Source organism: Chrysemys picta, chromosome 20 (assembly GCF_011386835.1).
Source record: "Chrysemys picta bellii isolate R12L10 chromosome 20, ASM1138683v2, whole genome shotgun sequence".
Lineage (NCBI taxonomy): Eukaryota > Metazoa > Chordata > Testudines > Emydidae > Chrysemys > Chrysemys picta.
In genome coordinates, this window is record NC_088810.1 from 20,073,202 (window position 1) to 20,099,934 (window position 26,733).

At 54.3% G+C, this 26,733-nt stretch overlaps 1 protein-coding gene across 5 annotated transcripts in view; it reads right to left on the reverse strand.

Moving 5' to 3' along the window:
• ARHGEF2 (Rho/Rac guanine nucleotide exchange factor 2) overlaps positions 1 to 26,733 on the reverse strand; it is a 132,121-nt gene that overhangs the window by 31,266 nt on the left and 74,122 nt on the right. For 4 of the 5 annotated variants that reach the window (XM_042843297.2, XM_042843296.2, XM_008171971.4 and 1 more), the window contains exon 7: positions 9,256 to 9,406. In XM_042843297.2, coding sequence (XP_042699231.2) covers positions 9,256 to 9,406 — 151 coding nt within the window. Of the gene's footprint in view, positions 1 to 9,255; positions 9,407 to 26,588 lie in introns of all 5 variants that reach the window. The other variant, XM_008171972.4, reaches the window with a different exon arrangement.

Below are 26,733 nucleotides of genomic sequence, written 5' to 3' on the forward strand. Positions count from 1 at the left end.
AAGGAGTGACGTGACCAGTCTACACACGGGAGGGCAACTGAGCACTGGAACAATTTACCCAAGGGTCCTGGCGGATTCTCCATCACTGACCATTTTTAAAGCAAGGTTGGATGTTTTCCTAAAGGATCTACTCTAGGAATTGTTTTGGGGAAGGTCTCTGGCCTGTGTCATCCAGGAGATCAGACTAGATCAGCGGTTCTCAAACTGTGGGTCGCGAAATGGGGTCGCCACGGCTAGAGTTAGACTTTCTGGGGTCTGGGCTGAAGCCTGAGACTTACTGTCAGGGGATGAAGATGAAGCCTGGGGGCTTCAGACCTGGGTGGCAGGGGTCAGGTTACAGGCCCCCTGCCTGGGGCTGAAGCCCTCAGGCTTCGGCTTTGCCCCCCCTGCCCAGGGCAGCGGGGTTCGGGCAGGTTCAGACTCCTGTCCTCCCGCCTGGGGTCGTGTAGTAATTTTTGTTGTCAGAAGGGGGTCATGGGGCAATGAAGTTTGAGAACCCCTGGTCTAGATGATCACGATGGACCCTTCTGGCTTGGAGCCTACAAAGCTACATCTCATCCCAGAAGTTAACACTTCTCTTCCACACAGCCGGGCATGGATGGCATCACCTCCTGATATGCGGGCATCACTTCCTGCACCATTACTCACTCTACACGGGTCTCCTGTCCCAGTACCAGCCAAGCCTGATCCTATGTAGCGAGATCTAACGAAACCACGACTGGGGGAGCAGACGAACCACCACCAGCCTGGAGGTCAGGGATAGGAACGTTGCCCTAGATTCCATGGGCCAGATGCTACACTGGCATAGCTACACCAAGTCGCGGGACTTACCATGGCTTCACACCAGCTGAAGATCTGAAGCCCAATGAAAGAATCACGAACTTTCTGCGTATGCGGGAAAAGGCGGAGTCTGGAGAACACAATCAAGCAGTTTGGCTAGACAATGCCCAGGCTGGCCCCCCGGGGCTGTTCACTTCCATAAATACAAGGAGATCAAAGCAGAGGAAATGGCCTAAAACTGACCCGACTGCAGCCCAGCTAGGAAATAACATTTCACGGCCACTGGGAGAGGGAGTCTGACCAGAGATAAGGGGGAGGAAACCTGCATCCGAGATTTTCCAAAGGGGGGGTTGAGATTTTGGGTGCCCACCTTGAGATGCCCCGAACGGGCTAGATTTTTGGAGAACTGGTGCTCAGCGCTTTCCGAGAGCCAGGCCCCTCTCAAGTTGGGCTTCCCAAAAATCACGAGTCCCTTTCAAAACTTACGGCCTGAGTTCTGATCCAGTGTTAACCCTCCTAGGGCCTGATCATCAACTTCACTAAGACAGGTTTCAGAGTAGCAGCCGTGTTAGTCTATATCCGCAAAAAGAACAGGAGGACTTGTGGCACCTTAGAGACTAACAAATTTATTTGAGCATAAGCTTTCGTGGGGTAAAACCCACTTCATCGGATGCATGCAGTGGAAAATACAGTAGGAAGAGAGATTGTGTGTGTGTACACACACACACACACACACACACACACACACACACACACACACACACAGAACATGAAACAATGGGTGTTACCATACACGCTATAAGGAGAGTGATCAGTTAAGGTGAGCTATTATCAGCAGGAGAGAAAAAGAACTGTTTGTAGTGGTAATAAAAATGGCCCATTTCCAGCCACTGACAAGGAGATGTGAGGAACTGTAGGGGGGGGGGGGGGGGGAGAAATAAGCATGGGGAAATAGTTTTACTTTGTGTAACGGCCCATCCACTCCCAGTCTTTATTCAAGCCTAATTTAATGGTGTCCAATTTGCAAATTAATTCCAATTCAGCAGTCTCTCGTTGGAGTCTGTTTTTGAAGTTTTTTTGTTGTAATATTGCGACTTTTAAGTTTGTAATCGAGTGGCCAGGGAGATGGAAGGGTTCTCCAACTGGTTTTTGAATATTATAATTCCTGACATCTGATTTGTGTCCATTTATTCTTTTACGTAGAGACGGTCCGGTTTGGACAATGTACATGGCAGAGGGGCATTGCTGGCACATGATGGACTTCACTAAGGACTCCCTTGCACCACTCTGGCAGCGTAAGGGGGCCATCAAGAAGGTGCCAGTGTTCATAAACTGTTTGGGTCAGGGGCCATTTCATATAAACATCAGTGGGGCCTAGTGACCGGAGCACTTGACTGGGACTCCAAAGACCTGGGTTCTAATCCCAGATCTCCTACCAGGTGACCGTAGGCAAGTCACTTCCCCTCCCTGTGCCTCGGTTTCCCCAACTGTAAGATGGGGATCATGATCCTAAAATGCATTGAGATCTACTGATGAAAAGCCCCAAAGGGGAGGTAGGGGCTGTGATGGGTTTTCAGCCCCAAGCCGAATGGGCCTGTAGGCACCACCATAAGCCAGGTTTTTTTTTTAAAGCGTGAACTGTTGCACCCAAAAGCCATAAAATTAACTGCAAAGACGGTCCCTCATCACGCACCAGGAGAGGAGGAAGGATGGCAGAAAACACCACATGCCAGCCCGGCTCATCCCATCTGCTGTAGCCAGAGCTGCTGCCACACTTCAGCCCACGTGGAATGGGCAATATTGATCGGGAATGGCCTCGAGCGGTGACGCGGGTTTCGCTGCCTACGTGTGGGACAGTCTCCTCTCCCAGTGCCTAGAAAGGCACAAGCCAGGATCTGCCCATTGAACTGCACCCACTGAAATGCCACCCTCTGCCCTCGGAGCCACACAGCAGCTGAGTAAGAGGAAGGGTGGGCGGGTGGTCAAGGCGGTGGGTTGAAACTCAGGAGATCTCTGGGCCTCAGCTTCCCATTTCACAGATGGGGGGAAAGAATCTCCTCTTTAAAGGTCTGTCTTGCCTATTTCGACTCTCAGCTCTTTGGGGTAGGGTCTGTCACTCACTGTGCACGTACAGCACCTAGCGCAAGGAGGCCCTGCTCTCTTTTGGGGCCTCTAAGCTCTACTCTAAATACAAACAATCGTCATCAGACTTGAGGGGCCATGCAGCCCAGTCTCCCAGGCCCGACAGTGACCAGCAACTGCCACGTCGGAGGAAAAGGCAAGACTCCTGCAGCTCCGCAATAACCTGCCCGGGGAACATTTCTTCCTGACCCAATCAGAGGTTGCTCTGTGCCCTGAAGCATGAGGGTGTATAGCCCTGCTTGCTTATAGCCACATGCCCGTAGCATCCACAGCTGTCTCTTCCCGTTCCATATACATGGGCCGACCCAGCTAGGGGAGAGCAAGCTGCAGTCTATCCCACCAGCAGTAGCAGAATCAAGGGAATGCCAAGCACACTTCCATTGCTACCGCTGGGACACTCAGCCAGTTTGGCAGAGCCGGTGGCTCGTCACGCAACCGGTGACGGCTGGAAACACAGGCCGCTCCACAACGGCGTTTCCAGCCAAGCCACTTCTCTGACGGTCAGGCAACAGCTTTGCAATGCGATGGATGCAGGCAGGTGCTAAGGGGTGGACAGAGAGCAGACCTTCCCCTCCCCCTCTCCGTGCCATGGGGCCGGGATCCCGGGGCAGGGCAGGGAAGGAGAACTCCATTTCTCTTCCCACGGGTGAGATCCTCTCTGAAGGGCAACGAAAGCGGTTTACCCCGGAGCTGGCAGCTGCTTTGCAGACAGAGGTTGCCGGCACAAGGCCCCGATTGAGGCCCGCGGCCACGGCAGCTGTTGAGAAGCCCCATGCCGACTAGGCTGGGAACAGCTGCAACCGTGGGACTCTGGACGGGATTCGGGGAGCGGCCCCACCCGGCTGAAACTGAAGTCACCCGCCCTTCTCCCAGGGGGCTTGTTCAGCCCCTATTTGGTAACAAGGCTGCATCTCGGGGCATACCGACCGTGCCGCACAGTGCCGGAGGACCTCAGCCCCGTGGCCAATCCCAGTCTAGGTTCAGCTCCCAAATCGCCTCTTCCCTTCCCACCTGGGTGTCGCTCCCATTAGGCCTGGCGTTGCACCAGTTTAAACCAACGCACCAAGGAGCTTGCGGCTAGAGGTTGTTGTAGACAGCTCGCTCTTTGGCGGTACCCCTCACTGCAGCCTTGGGGATGGGGGGGACCAGACAGGCGGTCCCGGCTCCGCCCGTCACGGCCGGGGCAGACTAGACTGGTGGCGGTGCAGACACAAAACGTACAAGATGCCCCATGACTGGATGCCGGATGGACTCCCGCAATGGATGGGAAGGACAGAACAGCAGCTGCTGTCGCTCCGTGCGTTTATTTATTAACCGCCACAGGGTCTCTGACCAACGGGGAGAAGGGCGAGCGGGTATCTGCAAACATTCCTGCCCAGCCGCACGGCTGCAGCCCGTCTGCTCTTTCTTGGCACAAAGGAGCGGGATCTGTACTGGCCGGTTATACGTTAACCCGGCGCGGCTTGGCGGGGGGGTGAGGATTTAAAGCAGGACCCGGAATCCGGCCCACGGCGGTAACGATCAGGGATCGGCAGCGCGGGCTGGCGGGGAGGGCGCTGGGCTGGGAGTCGGGATTCTCAGCTCTGCCGCTAACCTGCTCCGTGACCTTGGGAGAGTCGCTTTTCCCTCTTTGCGCCTCCCCCCGCTTTGTCTGCCTCATCTCTTTACACTTTCCGCTCCAGGGCAGGGGGCGGCCTCTCAGTGTCTAGCAAAGCAGGGGCTCGATCTCGGCTGGGTCCTCTAGGCGCTACCCTGGCCATCAAGGGATGAGATTTTCCAAAGGAGCCTCGTGGCGCTCGGCCCCCAGCTCCCTCTGAAATGCAAACCCTCGGCTCGGACCCACCAAGCTCCTTTCCCGTAGGGCAAAGCATGCACATGCGGTAACCAGGCAGCAGAAGGGGCGAACGCCCCACACGGCCCCCTTTAACCCTTTCAGGTCAGGGCTAATCTGCAGCCGCAGGACGGCGATGAGGAAGCTCGCTTTGCCACTGCTCAGGGGGGACAGCGTCAATCTGCCGCCAGCCCTGATTTCGCTTCGGAGGGGAAAGAGAAGCCAGGTGGGAGTAGGGTGACCAGATGTCCCGATTTTATAGGGACAGTCCCGATATTTGGGGCTTTTTCTTATATAGGCTCTTATTACCCCCCCACCCCGTCCCGATTTTTCACACTTGCTATCTGGGCACCCTAGGTGGGAGTCACGCCTGAAAGCAGAGCGGGGAGGGATTCCTCCCACCGGGTGAGTCAGCGCGTTATCCCCAGGGAAGCCGTTCCATCTCCTCCCCCGCCCGCCCGCCTGCCGGAGAACCCGACAGGAAACGAACAACATTCCGTACATCTGTACCGTTCAGCCGGCAGCCAGGAGGGAATACCGGCAGCGCTCCGGCCTCCTCCGCACTAAACCCCGTGAGACTGCAGGGCCGGCGAGCCTCAGGAACCTGCACAAAGCCAGGTAACACTCGAGACAGCAGGGCCTGCAGGAGGCGGGTTATAGAGACTGACCGCGCTGGGGGCTGGGCATGGGACCTCCTTATATGCACATGGCTTCTCAGAGACAAGCCCAAGTCTCCAACGGCTTCCTTGTCCAGAGCACCTGGTAGCTCGTTCTCTGTATTGTGGTAGCGCCAGTCATGGACCAGGGCCTCACGGCGCTAGGCGCTGTACAAACAGAACTAAGAGACAGTCCCTGCCCCAAAGCGCTTCCGAACCATGAACAGACGTCTTTCCAGGCGCACCTACAATAACAATCCAGAGCTTGTATTTACACCCCTTCGCCGTCTTCCATCCCAACGCACCGCAGTTACGGCATTGCTCACCACCGAAGTGCGTCCACCTCTGGGGCGCAACGCGGCAGCCGTTTAGCAGCCACACAGCAACATCCTGGGGTGCGTTCGGACAGGAAGAAAGCATCCAATTGAAACTGCAGGGCAGAGGAGGGAAACGCTGGAGTCCGACGAATGGAATGAAATGAGCTAGAATTTGGCCAGGCCCCTGGGGCTAGCATCTCTTCTCTTGCGTAGAGGAATCTTTAATGATCAGCCTAAGTTTTAACATCGCCTTAAAAAAAAAATGGAGCAAGATCCAAACACAACCAAGCAGTAGGGCTGCATGCAACAGCTGCCCAGATAACACAGTGATGGGCACCAGTATTAAATTCTAGAATAGGTTAACTTATATAGGCCCGCCCCGCGGGATCCCAGCAGGGATGAGTCTATGAGGCGGCAAAGCCATCCTGGGAGAGTCACATATCATAGACTCATAGACTTTAAGGTCAGAAGGGACCATTATGATCATCTGGTCTGACCCCCTGCATGCTGCAGGCCACAAAACCGTCCCTACCCTTCCCTTGACTCTGCTGTTGAAGTCCCCAAATCCTGTGTCTTGGTGACTTCAATTGGCAGAGCACCCTCCTGCTAGCGATCCCTGCCCCATGCTGCGGAGGAAGGCGAAAAACCTCCAGGGCCTCAGCCAATCTACCCTGGAGGAAAATTCCTTCCCGACCCCAAATATGGCGATCAAATATTTAAACAGTCTGATTAGGGAGTCAATGGGAGACAGCACCGCTGGAAATCAAGCCACTGGGAACAACCCTGCATCTCCATGAACTATGCCGCTCTTATTTCGCATTCACCGAAATCCTCCAAGAACACCTGCAGCAACCTTAGCAGGCAATCACCCCCATTCCAGAGCAGCGGGTGGGGATTTCCCACCATGCATTGCACAGCCGTTTGCAGGTATTGGCAACGGGATCCCAGGCTGAAATAACCCCCGCTCCGTACAGACAAGCCCTGAGCCGCTTTTGAAAACGGGACTTCGGCTTCGACGTCGCGTCGGTGCTTTTGAAAATTGTACCCAGCGACTAGAGAGATCCGGATGGTGGAAACACCGAGGACGGTAGGAACTAGGCATGAGAGATGAAGTTAAGGAAAGCAGTGATAGCTATGTCGCTCAGGGTCTTTACAACTAGCCTGGACAAACACATTTATCTGGCTCCCACCACCACCAGAGTATCTGAGCACCTCCCCGTCTTTAATGTATTTATCCTCTCCCTACGTGGCAAGGCAGAGCTATTATCCCCATTGTACAGATGGGAAAACTGAGGCGCAGAGCGGCTAACTGACTTGCCCAAGGTCGCACAAGGAGTCTGTGGCAGAGCAAGGAATTGAACCCAGGTCTTCCAAGTCCCAGGCTAGTGTTCTAACCACTGGACCACACTTCCTTGGCAAAGAGCATGTGCTAGCAGTTCAGCCCTGTCTGCTCCCCGGCGAGAAAGAAGTACTTTTAAACTCGACGAGGAAGAAACCGCAGCTTCTGAATGAAATCTCTGCTCCCCCTCCCCACACGCCCGCCCGCTGCGAGCATCCCGCCCGCTGAGATCGAAAGGCATCGTGTTAATGAGACACAGCGAGGAGATGGAATTTCATTCTCGCTCCTGGCCACAGCTGGGATTTGCCTGCTGGCTGGAGTCCGGGCAGGGCCTGTATGCACAGAGCCACACGTTTTATTTATAAGCCGTCCCATACATCAGCTGAGGGAATGATCCTTTCAGAAACAACTAAACCCGGCCAGAATACAGGGAAGGCAAAACCCACCCCCAGCCACAGGACCTCCCACTCATCCATGGCGCTCTGGCCTGACCACACACGCAGGCACTAGCCCGTCCTTGAGGATTTGGAGAACAAGCCGTTGCACGATCCTTCGACTGAACTTCAAGTCAGATCCCCAGCTGGGGTAGATCAGGGCAGCTCCACTGGAGTCAATGGGCCAGACGACCCCTCCCTCGCCCCCCCGGTGTATATTGGTTTCATGCCAGTGACTCCAGCTGAATCATGTCTACACTAGCAGCGTGTTACTGGAGTACTATACTGGCAAAGTATTCTTCGGGTGGATGCAGCTGTACATCGTCTAGCTTTGTAGGAGGTCTAGCGAAACCACCTCCCAGGAGCGAAGAGTTACACCGGTAAAAGCACAGCTTCTCCAGTCTAACTGCGTCTACGCTGGGTGCTTATGCCTGATGGACAGAGCTCTGCCGGCACCACCTCGTCACCCCCCTGACAGACACACCTGGGCCGGCAGTCGGTTGTAGTGCAGACATAACGGACGTCGCCCAGGCTTACCCCTGCAGAAAATCTCACCGCTAGAGCAAAGCTTTTGACATACTGCATCTCGCCCCTTCCCCGTGCGGCCGATCAAAAAGAAATCGACTAATATTAATAATTTAATTTTTAATTAATGGAGATATCCCATCTCCTAGAACTGGAAGGGACCTTGAAGGTCATCGAGTCCAGCCCCCTGCCTTCATTAGCAGGACCAAGTACTGATTTTGCCCCAGATCCCCAAGCGGCCCCCTCAAGGATTGAACTCACAACCCTGGGTTTAGCAGGCCAATGCTCAAACCACTGAGCTATCCCTCCCCCTGACTAATAGAGCAGAACCGGGCAGCTTCCCCCAACGATTCACATATCAGGAGCAATTCTGGTGTAAAGAACAGCGCTAGGTCCCCAGGACGCAGAGAGCACACGACGTACTCAATTGACCTGAAGTAGTTAACACACCAAACCCTCCTAGAACCAGATCAGGACCGTGTGTACAACTAAGGGGCATATAAGAAGGCAATGCAATTCAACCGAGCGTATCCGACACAGTCTGTCTCCTCGGTGCCCTAAAATCTCTCTCCCATCCTGCACCGTGAATCCCATTGACCACCACTGATTTCTTGTGCAAGCCACACACGTGTCCACAGGCTACGTGGGGCTTTACGGCCCCCCACGGACAGCACACTCCTGCATCCAAATATAGTTGTGCAAACACAGAAGCGTCTTCTCTCATACTAACATTGATCCTCTTGTTCTCCATCAACCCAGTTAAGCCCTTTCATGGGTAGTAGCCAAGGGCGTATTGAGCCAGCTACCTGGTGCTGCAGGAAGGAGGGTTTTACTCTCACTCAGGAGAGTAACGTGTTTTCCCTGCTCCAGGAGCGGCGCGTGATGCAGTGGGATGTGCAGGAGATTGCAATCGAGTTGGGGGGCTGAGATAGAGAAGCAGGGGGTGATGAGAGACAGAGGAAGGGGGCAGAGGGTGGAGCAGAGGAGATGGTGAGGCTTGATATGGGGAGGCACGGGAGGCCCAGGGAGCGGGAGGTAGGAAGGAGGAGACAGGGATGAAGGAAACAGAGACGCAGGGTGACAGAGGGGCAGAGGTAGAGTGGCACCTCGAAGACGTGGACGGGAACATGGGTAGGTGAGAGAAGCAGGTGGTTCAACGAGGAGGCGCAGATGGGAGGGCGGGGGAGACAGGGCTGGAGAACAAGTCGCTCGCCGACGCGCGGCTACTCACTGGGGCAGATGAGCGCCTCCTTGGCCGTGATGCTCTTGTTGCAGGCAAAGCACATGGTCATGCCCGAGACGGTGATGGTGGTGAAGAGGTGGCCGTTGGTGTAGCGGGCGTCCTTCTCCTTGCCCTCCTTCATCTTCTCTTTCTCTTTGTTCTGTTGGCCGACAGAGAGAGAGTTAAAACCTCAGCTCCACAGAGGGGGACACCCCGCCTGCCCAAGAACCGGACGACCACCCTAGAAGCCTCTCACCCGGGAGGCCCTCCCTCCAGCTTGCATCTTCCTGACAGTCCCTCCCTCGGCCAGTCGCTTTGTGTTCCAGCTCATGGTGCCGACCAAGGGTATCCAGGTATTAAACCCGGCCCATGCTCCGGGAAAATCGGCCGACGCTGCAAACAGATGTGGGTCGTTAGAGGTTATTGGGTCACCAGAACCCAGCTGATGTCACGTCCAGCAGGACAATCACACCAGGATGGGGTGAAAGAGGCAGGGGAGGGGGGCTAGAAAAGCCAGCCAGATCCACGTGAATCCGCGGCACGGGGATCCTAGGAGGGAGAAAGAGCACGGAGGAGAATGGGAGAAGACACCCAGTTATTTCAAATCTCCTGTACTTCCCTGTTTCCGATAACCATGACAACCGTGTGTCTGCTTAACAAATACACCCCCACCCCGCCATGGATGCCTCACGCCGTAGAGCGGCACAGACCCGGGTGTGATAGAACAGCCAAGGGAAGATCTACACCCCTTATTCCTGTAGAACAGAGGGGCCAAGTTACCCTCTGTAAAAGGGGGCAGGAGAAATTGGCTTTGGATGCTCAACAAGAAAGGACCCCCACAAAAAAACAACCAAACACTGTGCAGTGAGTCTCCTAGTAATGCTTTAAAGATGTATCTGGCGCCTTTCATATCCCACAGGGTCCCCAGACAGGGTGCTCCTGAAATGCAGCCACCTCTGGGGTGGAAGACAGAAGCCAATCATTACTCAGTGTAAATGGACATCTCAGTGTGGGCTGTGAAAAAGCATCAGGGGCTTTCAGACTCAGCCAAGAGACCACAGACAGTCACATTTGGGTCACATTTTATCTGCTCAACCAAGGGCGGAGCTGACCCCACGGAGATTCAAACAGGCGGCGTTTCACAGCTAGTCGGGAAAACCTTCCATTACTGCAGTGTTCAGGCCAGGCCTCTCAAAGACTGCACGTGACGGCACTGGGCAGATTGGGAGCCAGAGAGAACCACAGGGTCTGTGTGGGTCCCGCAGTCCCACTAAAAAAAAAAAAAAATCAATCCTCCTTTATACTAATTATAACAGAGACCTGGGCCTTCTCTACCATGCACGGGACACTACAGCCTGTAGGCAAAGCGACTCATGGTCCCTGAGATGGCCAGTGGCCAAGCTGGGCATAAAGTCCATGAGTCCTGACTCCCGGGCCCCTGCTCTAGCCACTAGACCACATTCCCTCTCTAGAGCTAGGAAGAGAACCCCAGAAGTCCCGACTCCCAGCCCCCTAGTCTAAGCACTAAACTACCCTCAAGAGCCAGGAAGAGAACCCAGGAGTCCTGACTTCCACTTCTGCCACTGCTGCGCATTCAAGCACTGGCTTAAAGTTTTCACTCCTACGCTCCGGAGTTCAATTTCGATACCGGTGATGAATTTAGGGATTTTGCCCTAATCCAGGTGACGTTTTATTTTATTTGAACCGAACCAGGTGTCTCCACCCGTGCCGCAAACCCTCCCGCCCCCACGTGTGTGGCCTGGAGGTTTGAAGAACACAAACCCTACAAAGATTGGAAGCCGCCCCAGGGTTAAGGATCTAGCCCCTGGCGCCCGGACTGGGGACAGGCAGCTGGTTGTCATGGCACCCTCCTTTCAGAAAGAGGAAGTCAGCCGGTCACTTCCTGTTGCAAAGTTCTGAGTAATCCTAGTCCTGGCTATTTCTGACTTCGAGTCAGCTTTGCATCACGTGTCTCGGTGAGAGAAAACAGACTGTCCTCCCTGCACACCCAAAGCTGCAAATTATTTATATTACAGAAGCACCTAGAGCCTCCAGGGAGAACTGGGACCCATGGTGCTAGGTGCTGTACAGACTCATGGCGAGAGACAATCCAAAGGGTTGAGAGTTTAAAGCAACAATACAGAAAGAGCAGGAGGGGAAACTGAGGCACAGAAAGGCAAAGTGACTTAGCCAAGGCTGCCCATTAGGTCAGTGGGAGAGCTCGGAATAGAACCCAGGTCTCCTAACTCCAAACCCAGTGCCCTAATCGCTAGACTTTGCTGCCTACTACAATGCTGGTCACTAATCCCTATCTAGTTTAGATTCCCAAATAGGCAGGGAACTTCTCCCGTGTGTCCATAATGCGCCCCATACACCAACAGCTCTCTGTAGAAGAGGAGTGAGATTTTGCCTTTCGCTCAAGGACCTCAAACCACTTGAAGAGACACTTATCAGAAAGCTGGGCGACCGATCAGACTCTGCACAGAACCTGCAGAGGACAGAATCTCAAGCCGTCACTTTATCCAGATCACCGACCTCTCCTTTTCCTAAACTCTTCAAGTGTCAGCATTCGCCTCCGACAGGCCTCCGATCTAAGCGGGGAGTGGGGGGGGGGGGGGTGTCCAAAGTAACAGGGCTCAGCAAAGGGTCTCCATCCCCTCATAATTCACTGCATCCTGTCTCCAAACCTCCATCAAATCCACCATGGTGCAGGAATGCAAGAGAGTCTTAAAAATAGCAGGCCAGATCCTCCGGTGGGCTCACCCCCCTCGGCAAATAGGCAGCCAACTCACCCAGGTTGCCCAGCGGGTTAATGCAAACTGCAGCGTCTCTTAGCCCCTTTGGTTAGCTCTGTTCTGGCAAGATAGCCATCGGCAGAGAGAAGAGCTTAAAACTTGACAATTTCAGAGTGAAATTGACAAGATCAGAGAGCAGGCACCTTGTTGCTTTCAATCCCCCACAGCCCACCAGCAGGAGCAGAAGGTTGGTGGGTGATTTGGCTCTAACAATTCACAATCTCACCTGCTCTGTTGCTCAGGCGCCCCGAAGGAACCAGCAGATGAATTTTCTACTCATCTCTGCCGCCGACAATATGGGGCATCAAGCGCTCACCCTTCAGGGCACTGCCCTTCTGCTGCAGGGGTCAGGAAGGAATTCCTTCCCCAACTCCCATGCAAAATTAAGATCACGGTAACGATGTGTTGCCTTCCTCCAAGGCATCGGGTACTGGAGTAAGACAGACCAGGGGGCTCACCGGATACCCAACATCCTAGAGCAAAGGAAAAGCCTATGCACTTGTAGACAGAGTCGTGAAGTCTGACCCACAGGATTTAATCCTAAAAGGCTTGCCCATTTAAAGGGGATTATAAAGACAAAATTGGGGGTGGAGAGGAGGAAGAGGAATCCAACCCTGGGAGCCCACAAGCCCCATTTTCACTGTACACAGAACCCACCACCACACACACACACACACACACACACACACACACACAGAAATGTGTATACAGCTGCTCTTCTGTAATAAAAGCCTCAGATAGAGACATTCGGTCCCCTCCCCTGCTGCCGGATTCAGTTCTGCTTTGTGTTCCCCAAGACACTGATTTGATAAGCCCAGCAATGGAGGGGTCACGGTTGCTGGAAATGAGGCATTTTCCTGACAGCTCTCCTCCGATAAACAGATGGCGTTTCCTTCTCCTAGCCAGGTTAGTCCCTGGGGGGGATGGGAAATGAAGAGGACGACTTAGATTATCAGACAGGACGGGGGTCATAAACCCTGTACGTCTCCCTCCTTCCAACTACCATTCAGACACAGCGACTGACTGTCAGACTCACCGATGGCACAAAGAGCAGCTGAGATGACACAGAGGAATCACACCTATTTACCTGATCTTGCTCTGGTCCAACAGAACTGATAACCCGGGGGATGGGAGGAGAGAAGAAGCAGGTAGCCCAGGTCGAGTTTTGGCTGGGGTGGAGAAGGGGAAATGGACTAGATCTTGTCCCTGCGGGGGGCTGAGTCAATCCACTTGGTTCCCCACCCACCATCCATCCATCTTCAACTCCTAGGCCCAGTCGCTTGCCTCTACAGCCCCCCAACACGCACTGCGCCCCTTCAGAGATTTCCATTGGATACAAACAAGCAGGTCCAGGCCCTCGGCACCGGGGCCAAGGCGGGCAGCTGTGCTAAGAGGGCAGGAATGCTACTGGGGTGAGTGGGAGGTTAAAACAGCTCCTCCCCTGCCCTGCGCAGGGCATGCGGTCCTGCATAGCGATGCAACATCTGGTTAAAGTCACACACCCCCAAGATGTATGGAGGGGGAGAGGGGAAGGGGAGGGCAAGAGAGAGAAAACACAGCAGGGGATTTAGCTGAGAGGTGGGGGAAGAGGCCGTGGAGACAGTTCTCGGAGTGGGGGACGGACGGTACCAGGCAGGGATCGCTTGGCTGGCTCTACATGGGAGCGCTTTAAGGGGAGAGTCGGCTGTTTTCATGCAGCATGCCCAGCCTTGATCTGAGGGGGGCAATGGGAGGACAGCGGGGTACTGCGTGAAACCCCCCCCCCCCTCGCTATTTGCTTTGTACAATTCCTCGGCTCCAAGCACAAAGCAGCAATGGCCAAGTGGGGCATCACTGCCAGGCACCACAGTGCCGGACATCTGCCACAAGTCACCCCGCGCTGCGCCAAAGGACCAGCGCTGCAAAGCTAAACCAATAGGTCAGGCTTGGTGGGCGGGTACTGGCGGTGGCCTGCAAGATACAGGGGGTCAGATTAGAGGATCTGGTCCCTTCTGACCCTAATAGGATTCACGGCCCTTTTCTCTTCCTCCGGGGCATGTCCATACAGCGGCTGATCGGGTGCCAGGCTGGTGTCTGCTATACCCCACAGCCTCCCGCAAGCGGGCACGTCCTCCTCACGCAGCCGGGGGCGTCCAGCGGGAGAGATCCCCCGGGGGACAGGAAAGGAGCTGCGCCCCCAGCCTGGAAATCAACCGCCTGCATTGCACCAGAGTGGGAGGCAGGGCCCAGGGGGAAGGGAACTCACCCACTCCCCGCAGAGGAGCCTCTCTGCCCCGCAACCATCACTGAATGGGAAACAGAAACAGCAGTCCATCCTGGTGCAGAGAGCCCCGAACCACAAAGCATCCTGCCCAGTTACTGGGGCTCCCTGCCAGCCGGAGAAGCTGCCAGGCTAGGAACAGGGAGGGCAGCAGGGACCCTGGGCACATCATCAAGCCATTGTCCTGGGATTTATTTGTTCCTGACACTTTTTTTTTTTTAAAGGGACCCCCACTGCGCACATGCAGGCCGGGCTTAAAGGGAAAGGGACCCACTTTGGGGGCCAGGGCTTCTAACTCTTGTGTGACAATCCCCACAAGGGAAACCACCCTCACCCCCAGACACAAATTGGGGGTAACTGATCCTCACGGAGCCAGGCACAGCTAATCTGGAGTTACCGCCCCACAGATCGCTAGCCTCCGTCGCTCTGTTCCTGTGCTTGGAGCAGCAGGGGCATTAAGCCAACGTAGTCCATATTCCACAGTGATGCAGGACCCTGCCCCAGCATAAATTACAGCAACCCCTGGGCTGCTCTAGTTTATGCTCTGGTGCCTCGTGGACCCTGGGAAGCAGAGAATACCTACAGCACAGTGCACTGCGGCCACACACCCCATCACCCACTGGGGCAAAACCCTTACACCAGCTCTACGCTGGGCAGGAAGGATGCTCACGGGGCTGTTTCCATCAGTTGTAAGGCCCCTTCGTGCTGCCAGAGCAGCCTGGAGTGTGACTAAGAATCAGGCCCAATGGATTTACCGCAAATTCACAGTGGTGTAACAGAGATCAGAATCCGGCTCCCTTCCCCCTCGTGGAGAATCCAGGCGGGCAGGAGGACTAGAAAGGCAGCTCTCACCCTTGGGAGCCGAGACAGGGCTGGGAATCCGTATTGAGAAGCCAGACATAAAACGAGACCCGGACATAAAACAAACTCTCCCACGCCGCACCTGGAAAGCGGGGATCTTGCTCGGCAAACTCAGTCCATCATTAAAAGCCACTGATAAGAGAAATTCCACGGCGTGCAAGAGACCAAAATCTCTGCCCAGCTTCAGAGCTCTCAGGATTTCAAAGGATGAAAAACCTACTTCCCAGAAAGACGCCATCCTCGGAAAACATAAAGGTCTCTGCAGGAGCTCCAGAAATCCTCAGCGACAGGGCACGCAATCTTGTTCTTAAGTTCTCTAGCCCCTTCCATCAAAAGGATCTCAAAGCACGTTACAAACACCAATGCATGCACCTGGGAGATGAGGCGGATGATACTGACCTATCTGGCAGACGCTAACAGCACTTCCCTACGTTACAGGTGTGCGAGGAGAATAAAACATATTAAAGATTGTGAGGTGCCTGATCCGGTGGTGATGGGAGCCATCAAGACTTCAGATTAACAGATGGGATTGCCCAAATGAATCCAGACGAGGGACTGGCCTGACCTGCACAGATTTATAGCACCTTTATACCAGCATCCCCACTAGGGGATGGTAAACAAACACCCCCCTCCCCCAAATAAGGCCCCTAACCAAAGTTATTATCTTGGTTCAAAAAAAGGGTTTAGAGCTGGTCTAAATTAGCAGGGTTTTCCCTTTTTCCTCAGTGAAAAAGGATTTAAACAAAAACGGGGCCTGGAAGACAATCTCAATATTCCACAAAAACATCCATTTCTTTGACGTTTTTAGTTGCGCGGGCGGTTGGGGCGGATTTAAAAACACTTTTTGTTTTTTTAAACTGGGAAAAGGTGAGGGAAGGTTCCTTATTATCATTATTAAAAAGTGGTTCCACCCCTCCCCCCACACACAGAAAAAGTTTAATTAAAAAAAAAAAAAACAGTTGTATGGGGGGGGGGTGGAGGGAAATCTTTTCCCCCAAAAAGTATTGTTGAGAAATATCCTCACTCTCCCCTCCGAGCACCAGGGATAGAACCCTCTTTGGCTGCTCAGGTGGAATGAGTTTGCCAGGTCTCTGCCAGTTTCTGAAGCATCTATCATTGAACCAACCGTAACCATCAGCTCGGCCCAAGCCCGCTCATGGAGGCACCAGTCTGATTGCAGAATCAGTTCTCCATGCTCCAGTCATCCAGGATGTACAGTCACTGCTTAGCAGTGAGTAAGAGGCCTGCAGCGCTTTCCCAGCAGTCAGGGATTTTGGTTCCAGACAGAAAAGAAGGATCTTCCTCTCGCCTATTTGAGAGAGGCCCAGTTCTCTAAAATAATAAATCCCTCGCTCTGATACTTCTCCTCAGCACATCTACAAAGGAGGTCAGTGTCATTATCGCCATTTTACGGAGGGGGAAACTGAGGCACGGAGGGGGAAACTGAGGCACGGAGGGGGAAAGTGACTTGCCCAAGTACACCCAGCAGGTTAGTGGCAGGGCAGGGAACAGAACCCAGATGATCTGAGTCCCCATCCTGTGCTCGATCCACTAGGCCACGCTGCCGCCTCGAAACCCCAAATCTTCTAGACTTACTTGAGACACAAACTTCAAGGGTCTAACTGTAAGTGATCATTCAGGACCCCACAAAAACAGGGTTATGTGGGCACTTCGCTTCCTGTTATGTTGCTGTGCAGCTGTTAAGCAGCTGTCACGTTCCACCCCAGAAGTGATTGTATTTCAGCAGCAGGTGAAGCAATCCCTGAAGAGCATTGCTGTATGGATTTTAAACCGCTGCCCCGCTCCTCCCCAGAAGCAGCTGCCCCGCAGCAGTGGAGACAGTTCATCTATCAGTCCAGAACACTGCTTATTCCCACCTCTTGATGGCACAGGCTGGCTGTAACATCAGCCTGGCAACGTGGGGGTGGCTAGAACATTAAAGGAGGAATACGCACCAGGAGTGGGTGAAATCCCTAAAAGGCAAATCAAGTTTTTACTCCTCTCGAGGGATTTTATTAAGTATTTATATAGGTTGGGAGCCTCAGCGTGACGTATTAAGAGGATGTCCCTGCTGCAAACAGCTCACCCTGTAACAGCTCCTACACCGACTCCCCCCACAGGTCCAGCCTCATCTCTGTTTTACGGACAGGAAAACAGAGTCAGAGGTGGGGGAGGCAACTTGCTTCCGTCTGGGAAGAGAACCCAGGCCTCCTGACTCCCTAGACACTTCTTCCTCTGAGTGGGGAGATCAGGGCCAAATGGGTGTGAAGCCGAACCCCTGGCCAGGTTTGCCAGGAGGGGCCAGCCTCCGCGGGAGGCTTCCCTGCTGTTTGAACTCCTAGCTCCACGCCTCAAAGCTGCGGCTAGCCGAGCTTTGTAGCTATTTCACGCTTCTGGGGTCCGCCAGTGCTACAGGGAAAGGAGCCAACCAGGCGAGGCAGGAGACTCTGGCGCACTGGTGAGCAGAGATTTTCCACTCACTTTCGCGCTGCTCCCAAATTCGGGCGCCGAACTGATCGCAGCATTCGTAACTCAGCTACATAAAGAAACACTCACCCAATCAGAGGGGGTTTTTGCTCTGGTTTGGGGTTAACACCGTGAAGTTTATACCCAGCTCCCTCAGAAGACTCAAATGATTCAGCCCAGGCGACCTGAGCGTTCCGGTTTGTAATGAAACTTGTCGGCGGGGCACTTTGGCTGGGTTTGAGGTCGGGCGGTTAAAGTAGGGTTCTGTTTTACAGGGTTGTTCACGGTGGCAAGAGACTCACAAGCGCAAGTGTCTACAAGGCCAGGCGAGCTTGGAATATAGCCCAGGGATATTGACTCCCTGGTTCCCGCTCTAACCACTACACCATGCTCCCCTCCTAGTACTGGGAATAAAACCTATGAATCCTGACTCCAGGCCTCTGCTCTAGCCACTACACCATACGCTCCACTCCTAGCTCTGCTCCAACTACTAGACATCACTGCCTGACAACTTCACCACTAACTAAAATGCCCAGAAAGGTTGCCCCCCACCCTGAACCTTAAAAAGGAAAGGGTTGTGGGGAAGTCAGGACTACTGGGATCTATCCCCAGTTCTGAGAGGAGAGTCTGATTTTATAATGTGGGATGGGGGGAGGGCAGAGATGAGGACTCCACACAAACCTCCAGTGCAAGCAATCACCTCTGTGCCTCAGTTTACCTGTTTGTACAATGGGGGGGGGGGGGGAAAATCACACACACACCGACACTGTAATGGTTAATTCATCTGTCTCAGAGCCTTGGATGAAAGATGCAATAGGAGCAGAGATCATTGGTATTAGAGGGACTGAGAGCTGTGGGAAATAGGTCTCTGATTTGTACCCGACCTCAACGGTGAGGGGCAAGAACACCGGAGTGGAACAAACACTAAGAGAGGTGGAGAGGGAGGACGATGACCGAGAGTCTCTGCAGCCGTTTGTCTCTCTGAACAATAGCTCACGCTGCGCTGTCACCACTCGGCCGTTCCAGGCACATGTGGGACCCACCAGCCCAGGCAGACGTTTCTAGAAGCAGCCACCTCGGGAGGACAGAGCCACCACGCTGAGAAGGGAAGTCACTCGCTGCCTCTTTTCTATCCCCGACTCTGACCTCGATGGGCGCTATGGGTGTTCGGCCTCTTGGGAAGCCAGCCGCTGTGAAGTGCCCGGAAAGCCAGCCAACCCCACGCTAGCGGCCACGTCTGAAAAATCCAGCCCCTGGTGCCTCAGTTTCCCTCTCCTCAACGTAAAGCAGAGTGGCTAGTGCTGAAATTGGCTTGGTGAAGTGCAGCTGAAGTATCATCACCCGGGGGCAGCAGATGAGCAGCTGCGGGTTTGGCTGGCAGACAAGCCCAACTGGACAGATCAGCATCACTGGATTACAGCAGAGCCCAACTTGGAGAAACGAATTCCCCAGGTTCCAACTGATCGGATTCAGTGTAGAATACAACAGCCCGAGGCGGTCGGAGCTGGGGAGATGCGTACTGGGGAGGCAGAGAAGCAACCACAATGGGTGAGGAGCGCCGACATCCGGGCTCACCTTCCGTGGAGCGGCTAGAACAGGAGACTGGGAGCGAGGATGCCTGGGGTTCTGTTTCCCACTCTTGAGGAAATGCCGCGCAGTGGCTCAAACAAGTGACTAGGAGTCAACCTAGTTGCTAGGTTCCCTGATCTCAGACATCAACTTGAATAGAGCTACCTGCCTAATCCTGTTCAGCCAACCGAGGGAGGTGTGAGACAGGTAGGAGGCGGCAAGACATTCAACCCACTTCGCCTCCTCAGTCTGGCAACACCATGGCGGGGGCCGGGCAGGTTTCCTCTTGCCCATTAGGTGTCAGGATGCGGGCGACGCCGAGCGTGCTGGTACATTTCCACAGCTCACGCCTGTGTCATCCTGCCCCCGGGAAGCCGTTCCGGGGCGCAGTCATCTGGACGAAGCACGGCTCATGCACAGAGCAACATAAGGGGCACGCGTGTCTTGCCTCCTTCCTGCATCCAGCTGTGGGCTGAATGAGGGCCTATCTATTCAGCCCAGCCAGGGGAAAACAGCATAGTCTAGGGATCTGGACTGGGGCTCAGGACACCTGGGTTCTACTCCCACTGGGTAACTCTGGGCCCCTGGTTGTCCTTCCACCCTTAGTTTTTTAGATTGTTCTTTGGGGCAGGGGCTGTCTCTCACCAGGTGCACGTACAGCACCTAACGCAATGGGCCCAGATCTCAGCTGGGGCCTCTTGCTGCTGCTGTAATATAAAACCATCCACAGCAGCAAATTATTCGGCTGGTTGTCCCCATAGCAAGCAGCCTCCCACGGTCAAGACTGCGGCTCCAACGCGACTCATCCAATGTGCCGCTGACTCCCTGCGTGACAAGAGTCACCTCCAGGTCATCAGGGCCACGGATCTGATTGTCCTTTCAGTAACTTCCGGTTTTCACAGGGTGGGGTGGAGGGGGCAACTCACATTTCTGTTTTGACAAATAATTTTTTTTTTTTAAATCTGTTGAAAAAAGAAGTTGGATGGAAACTTTGACCCGCTCTAGTCCTGATTTTCGGAAGAGCGCCTGTCAAACACCTTCTGAAATCAGGCCGGATCTGCCATTGAAAGTTGCACTCCTAGCTAGAGTGGTTACGAGTGTGATTTGTTTTTTTAAACCAACACAGGTATCCCGGTACAAGCCCTAGTGTTGACGTAAACCAGCACAGGTTAAGCGGTGCAGCCTGTGAATAGACCAGGACTGAGGGGTCTCAAACTAGTCCGCCCTCCCAAAAAAGTCACTGGTCCCCTTTGGAAAAATCTTAGCCCTGTTTCACATTTAACCCATCTGTTATCACAGCCAAGCTCCCCTCTCCCCCTCCAATAGCAACCCAGCATGGAGCAGGGGGAAAATCCACTGCCTCAAAACGTTAACCTCCAGCTTCTAAGGAGTTAACAGGAAGAGACAAAGAGGGCCGAAAAAGCTGGAAACAAATGAACCTCCATCGCTGGCTCCCTACTTTAGCAAATCCCAAAGGAGGCAGCGGCCGCAGCTCCGGAGAGCGCTCCTTCCTCCAAAGAGACAGCAGATCCCTCAGCCTTTATCTGCAACAAGAACCGGCCCCAGCAGTTTCAAAGGGGGCCATTGTTCCAGGGGTAGGGACAGGTGGTCTCTCTGCACAACTTGACTGGCCCGTAAGCCAACGGGAGCATAATGAGCACAGACGGGATGCGAGACGCTGCTGACAGATCTCAATGATTCTCGCCGTTTCAGGATGGTTTATTCATGGATTTTAAGGCCAGAAGGGTATGACTGGTATAGCAGAGCGGCAGCTCTGCTGGGAAGATTGAGAGTTGCTTAATGGTTAGCAAATAGTTTTTTTAAAGTGCCTTGAAATCCACATGCCACCTCGGTTTGTCTTGCAAATTGCTGTACCTCATGGGGATCCGGTGTAGGGTTAGTGGGGCAAATTTTGGGCATCTCAAACAAGGGGCTCTGAGATAAAGCCCCCCTAAAAATCACATGACATCGGCTTGCCTGACCAGTGCATTGCACGAGCCAGAGAACTCACCCCAGTGATTCCTGCAGGCAGGTGGGTTTTTAAGATCCTACCTCTAGCAATGGGACCAAACTGCAATTTGTAAATTACAGCTAAAGCGGATTAACATCAGAGGCAGTGCTGCTGAGTCCCAAGACTTTATTGGGAGTCTTGCAATTGACAGTGACTTTTTTTTCTTAAAGCCCCAGCTCCTGGAGTCAGGTGATGATGCAAGAATCTCAGCGTTTGTTTAAAAAAGGGAAAAGTTTCTAGACTGCAAAGAAAACTTGAAAACACAATCCCCCAAACCTGAATGCAAATCAAAAGACACCCCCCCCCCCTTTTAAAAAAGAACCTTATGATTTTTAAACCAAGACTTACAACTTTGGGGGGCTTGAAATGTTTTGGGTCAGTAATACGGTGCATGCTTCCAGTGCCTAGCACACGAGGGCTCCGGTCTCAGTTGGCCACTGAAATAATACAAATGAATAACAAGCGCCCCCCCCCCCAATTTAGATTATTTCACCCCTTCTCAAGAGGATATTTTGCTCCTTATCACCTTCCCCAGACATGCCTGTAACACAACAGAGCACAGCCGCTCTCCAGTTCCACTCCCCGCAGGATGGGAACAAAGCAATCTTTCAAATGCCCAGTTCCTTCCTCCCCTTAACTTTGCAACAAAAGATGCCCTCAAACCCAAACAGGCAGGGAGAGGCCGGCAGCGTTTCAGGGGCGGGAGATCCAGCCAAGGCAGAGTTTGACCAGGAGCACAACTGGCTCCTTTCAGGCAGGAGATGAAAGCAGAGGCCCTAGCCTCAGAATCACAGGTTCCTCATTCAGCCCCCATGACTTCACCTTTCCAGCAAGACCCCAGCACACAACAGCTCCTTTATGCCAGATGCACGACGGTGCCGGTAGACGCAAGAGGCCCGGTATGGAGTAAACAAGGCTGAGCCAGCATCCCCCCACACACACACACCTTCAACATTCACGAGTCGGGGCCCTCCCCTCGCCGCAAAATCATGAGATTGGATTTGAAAACCAGGAGATTTTAAAAAACAGTAATAAGGCAGGGATGCTTTCAGTTGCCCTCTAGAGTTTGAGAATTGGAAGTGAGGGGGTGAGAAGGGTGTCAAGTGTCCAAGCTTTTCTCTGCAACCATGAGAGACAGAAACTCATTGCGGGGGGGATTTTAAATGAAAGCAGAGGTTCAGGCATATTTCACAGGATTCCAGGATCTGGGGATTTAAGCAAACATACCAAATACCGAGTGACATGGGATAAAAACCGGGGGAGTTGCTAATACGGGTCCACCTCCCACACTCCATCCACTTCTGAGTCAAAGCGGTTTCTAGCCCTCGCTGTCTATTATGCCCAGTTTCTCCCACGGTGACTCCACACCATCCCCAGCCCGCTCCGGCTTGGTCTTGGGTTTCAGACGCCAGTTTAATCACTCTCTCTCACACACGCACGCACACCAAAGTCCCAGCAGGGAGTCCTGAGAGACAGGCACTAGGGCGTTGCCCCAACCAGCTGCCCCCAGAGCTGGAATCTCCAATGCCAAGGAAACCTCCATCTTAAGCAGAGATGGGCCCAGAGCTGCAGAGAGGGACTTTCCCACGGGGTCCAGATCCACAAAGTGTTGGTTCCACCCATGCGGAAGATGCAGTTAGCAGCGGTTCACAGACCCCTCCCCCGAATGGCTCCCCCATGGCCCATTCCCAAAAGGGTCATGGCCCCACATTCAAGGCTTCCACCACCTTGGATCCAGGACCAGACCCCCGCTCTTCAAAATCCCGGCAAATTCATTCATCCAAGGTCATTTTCAGGCACTTCTGGGAGCAACTTCAGCAGCCTCTGGTGCCCAGCGTCTCTGCTAGGAAGCCAGACCTCTCAGGAGATGCCCGGTGTGGCGTTCCTCATCCCCCTCTCTGCCTGTCCTTGGCAGGCCCCGCTCAGCCAAAAACCTAGGGCTCTGGCTAGCAGAAGAGAGGGGGTGGGTGTGCTTGGGAGGGCGGATTGAGGGGAGTTGGCAGAGATGCATGGGGAGATCCCAGGCCCCCACCACCCCTTGCAAGCTAGCTCCCCGTGGCTTTGAGTGGGGGCGACTGTTTTAAAGACCATGACAGCTGGTGCCAGCAGTCTGCAAGCAGGGAGCGGGGAGTCAGGAGAGGAAGGTGTCAACTCGCCAAGCGCCTGGGATCGGTCATACCCACTGCAGCTCTGCCCCCAACCAGGCCTCCTGGGAGAGGAGATGCATTCAGACCCCAATCGCACCACAGCTGCCGCCCGGCCCAGCTGGGGTGTGGCAAGCAGGGTGCTGATGAAATCATCCGACATGCAAACCACCACTTCCCCCCACATCCCAATACGCAGCCGCTCATGGCCAGCCCGCCCCTACCAGACCCTGAGAAAGCCCCGCCTCAGCATTTTCTTCCCAACATGCACCGAGGGCTGCTAAATTTGAACATCCCATCAGGAGCCGGCGAGCAACAAAAATCCAACTCTGCACATCTAAGAACTCTGACCGCAAGGCGGGATTGAACCTGGGAACTTCAGCGCTAAAAGGAACCCAGGGAATGCTCTCCTAGCAATGCCATTTGAGGGTAGCAGTTGTAGGTTCTTAGCCCCCCCCCATGCAGGCCAGCCACCAGAGGGGGACACAGAGCAGCACCAGTTGATAGTTAAGCCTGAATCCTGGTGACACATTCTACAGATAGAGAAACTGAGGCACGAAGGAGGCTGGACACCCAAGAGGACACGGTGAGGCAGTGGCTGAACTGAGAATAGAACCCAGTCGTCCTGATGCCCACTCCTCCGTTCTAACCATGCTGGAACCAGGAAGAGAACCCAGGTGTCTCTGTCGCCCAGTCCCCTGTTCTCACTACTAAGATACATTCCCCTCCCAGAGCCAGGAATAGAACCCAGGAGTCCAGATACTGACGTCTTAACCACAGCTCCACCCTCCTTCAGCGTCAGCACAGCACCCACCGGGGCCTGCCAATCAACGCTGTTGGCAGAGCAGTCCGCGACTCGCGCCAAGCGCAGGCACCAATCTGCCCCTCCGAGAGACACAAGCATCCTGCCAGTCTGCCGGGTGCAGCGTTTCCCCCCCTGCCTGTTCTCATGGCACCAGCTGGGGCCTCAAAGCTTCCCAGCAGCCCGCAGCCAACAAAAACATGGCTGCTCTGTGTTTCGAGATACCAAGGTCTCATTTCATCAGGCTAGCTATTGCCTCATGAGCTGGCACGGGAAGGGACGCGCCGCCCCCAACTGAGCTACGGTTCCCTTCTCAGCCTCCTTAGCACTGGAGCAGCTGGGGATGAGCAGGGAGACCTCCTCCCAGTGGCATTTCTCAGGTAGACACCCCCTCCAGCCCCCTTCTCCCCCCCGCCCCCCAGCTGATCTGCCACTATACTAAACTTCAAGAGCAGAGATGTACCCGGAACCCAAACCTTGGTTCCAAGCATCCTCAGGAGATGGGCTTACTGACTCTGTGCCGCCTTGGGAGAGGCGCTTCAGCTCCGTGCCTCAGTTTCCCCCACCTGCAAAAGGAGGGAGGAATCATCCTTCCTTTCAACTACCCTTTGGCTATTTCGTGTCTCACGAGGGGTACTTCCAGCACCAATCACGACGGGGGCCTGTGGATGCGACTGTAATAATAAATCAAAGGTCCCTTGACACTTCCAGCTGAAGGAACTGGTATATTACACCACACTGAGGCCTCTATCTGCCAGATCGGTGTAAAGGGACCCTGGTAGAAAGGCGGATCAGGCCCAAAAGCATGAGGAAGCCTGGAATCTGGATCAAGCCCTGAACCCATCTCTAGTTTGGAGACACCCAAGAAGGATAAAGCTTATTAAGAAATCACAGGTGCTGGCTTTTTTCCTGTCTCCAGGCCCCAGTGTTTGCAATGATCCCCTATTTTACTGGTGGAGAGAGGACTCCCAGATTGCTTGGATTTCATCTTGTGCAGCCCCCAAGGCCTGCTGGCAAAGGGGGCCTGGGGAGGCTGGACAATAGCAGCATTTTAAGCTCAGCGCTATTTTAACCACCATGCTGGGAGCATCACATGGCTACGGAAACCACTTCATTGTGCCTGGCCGGAGCTGATAAATAGCCCCACGTGGCAGCAGCTACAGTGTCACCCCTGGGGTATAAAAACAGGCGGGAGGTGGGGGGAAGCAACAAGAAAGCAGCGGTGGGCGGTTGGGTGGGTGGAAAAGGGGGTATAAAAATCCCCTTTCTCAACTGCACCACCCAGTTACACTGCATCCCAGGGCTCTCCCCTCTACAATGGGGCTGGTGCAGAATCCAGAGTTCAATCTCTGGATTTCTCTTGACAAAAAGAACTGGTAGCACATTGTAGCCTGGGGGTGGGGGAATTCAAATACACGAACTCACCCCTTGCCATGAATATGGTATTGTCAAATGGTCCTCCCGCCCTGCCTGCCCCCAACTCGGTAACAGCACCCAGGCCCAAAGTTCACAGATCCAAACGGGAACCCCCCCCCAGAATCCAGATCCCGGCTGATGGATCTGGCACCCCCTCCACACACACTTGGTAAGTTTTCTTTTTTTAAAACCGCTCCGTCTTTGGGGTTGCCCAGCCCAGCCCCTTTGCAGGCACCATCTCCCCAGCCTAAGTGGTTTTGCAGATGCCTGCTTAATAGGAACCAGCTACAGGGGCCCTTCAGATACAGATTACTCCCCCCCCACCCCCCCAAGAGGGAAGGGAGAGCTCAGACCAGACAGAGGCTGAGCCACAAAGAGGAGAGACAGACAGAGTCTCTCTCCAGACACCAGTAAAGTTCTCTCCTTGCCCAAGACTTGGGATTTCCCCGCTCCCCTAATGGCCGAGAGACCCCAGCGAGCTGCTAGGCAGACCAGCATGGGGGGGCATGGGGGGGGGGGTTCTCTCCATCACCCCCACCCCTCCAGAGCTGAAGCCTGGAGTCAGAATGCCATGTGTGTGCCCGCGTGAAGTGGGTCTTAGACCATTTCTCCTCACCCCACCCACACCCCCACCCCGAGCTTCGGGTGGAAGGCTTAAAATAAAGGATTCAACTTTCAGATCGGGCGCAGGAAAACTTAAAAGGGGAACAGCTGCCCCCTCTCCTCCCAGATCCCCCCCCACCCTGCGCCCCACACAGCTGCTCCCTCTCCTCCCAGATCCCCCCCATCCTGCTCCCCACACAACTGCCCCCTCTCCTCCCAGATCCCCCCCACCCTGCGCCCCACACAGCTGCCCCCTCTCCTCCCAGATCCCCCCCCACCACACAGCTGCCCCCTCTCCTCCCAGATCCCCCCCACCCTGCGCCCCAAACAGCTGCCCCCTTTCCCCCAGACCCGACCCCCACACCTTGGCCCCTCCCAGAAACCCCAAATATTGCAGAGTGGGGAGGGCACCGACCTTCCACGCGATGTCCTTTGTCCGGTCAATCCTAGTCCTGGCCAGCGATTGGATCCGAGACATAGTCCGGAGCCCCAGGCTCGGGAAAGCCGGATTGGCCCCCGGAGCGGAGCGGAGCGTTCAGACGGCCGGCGCTAGCAGCAGG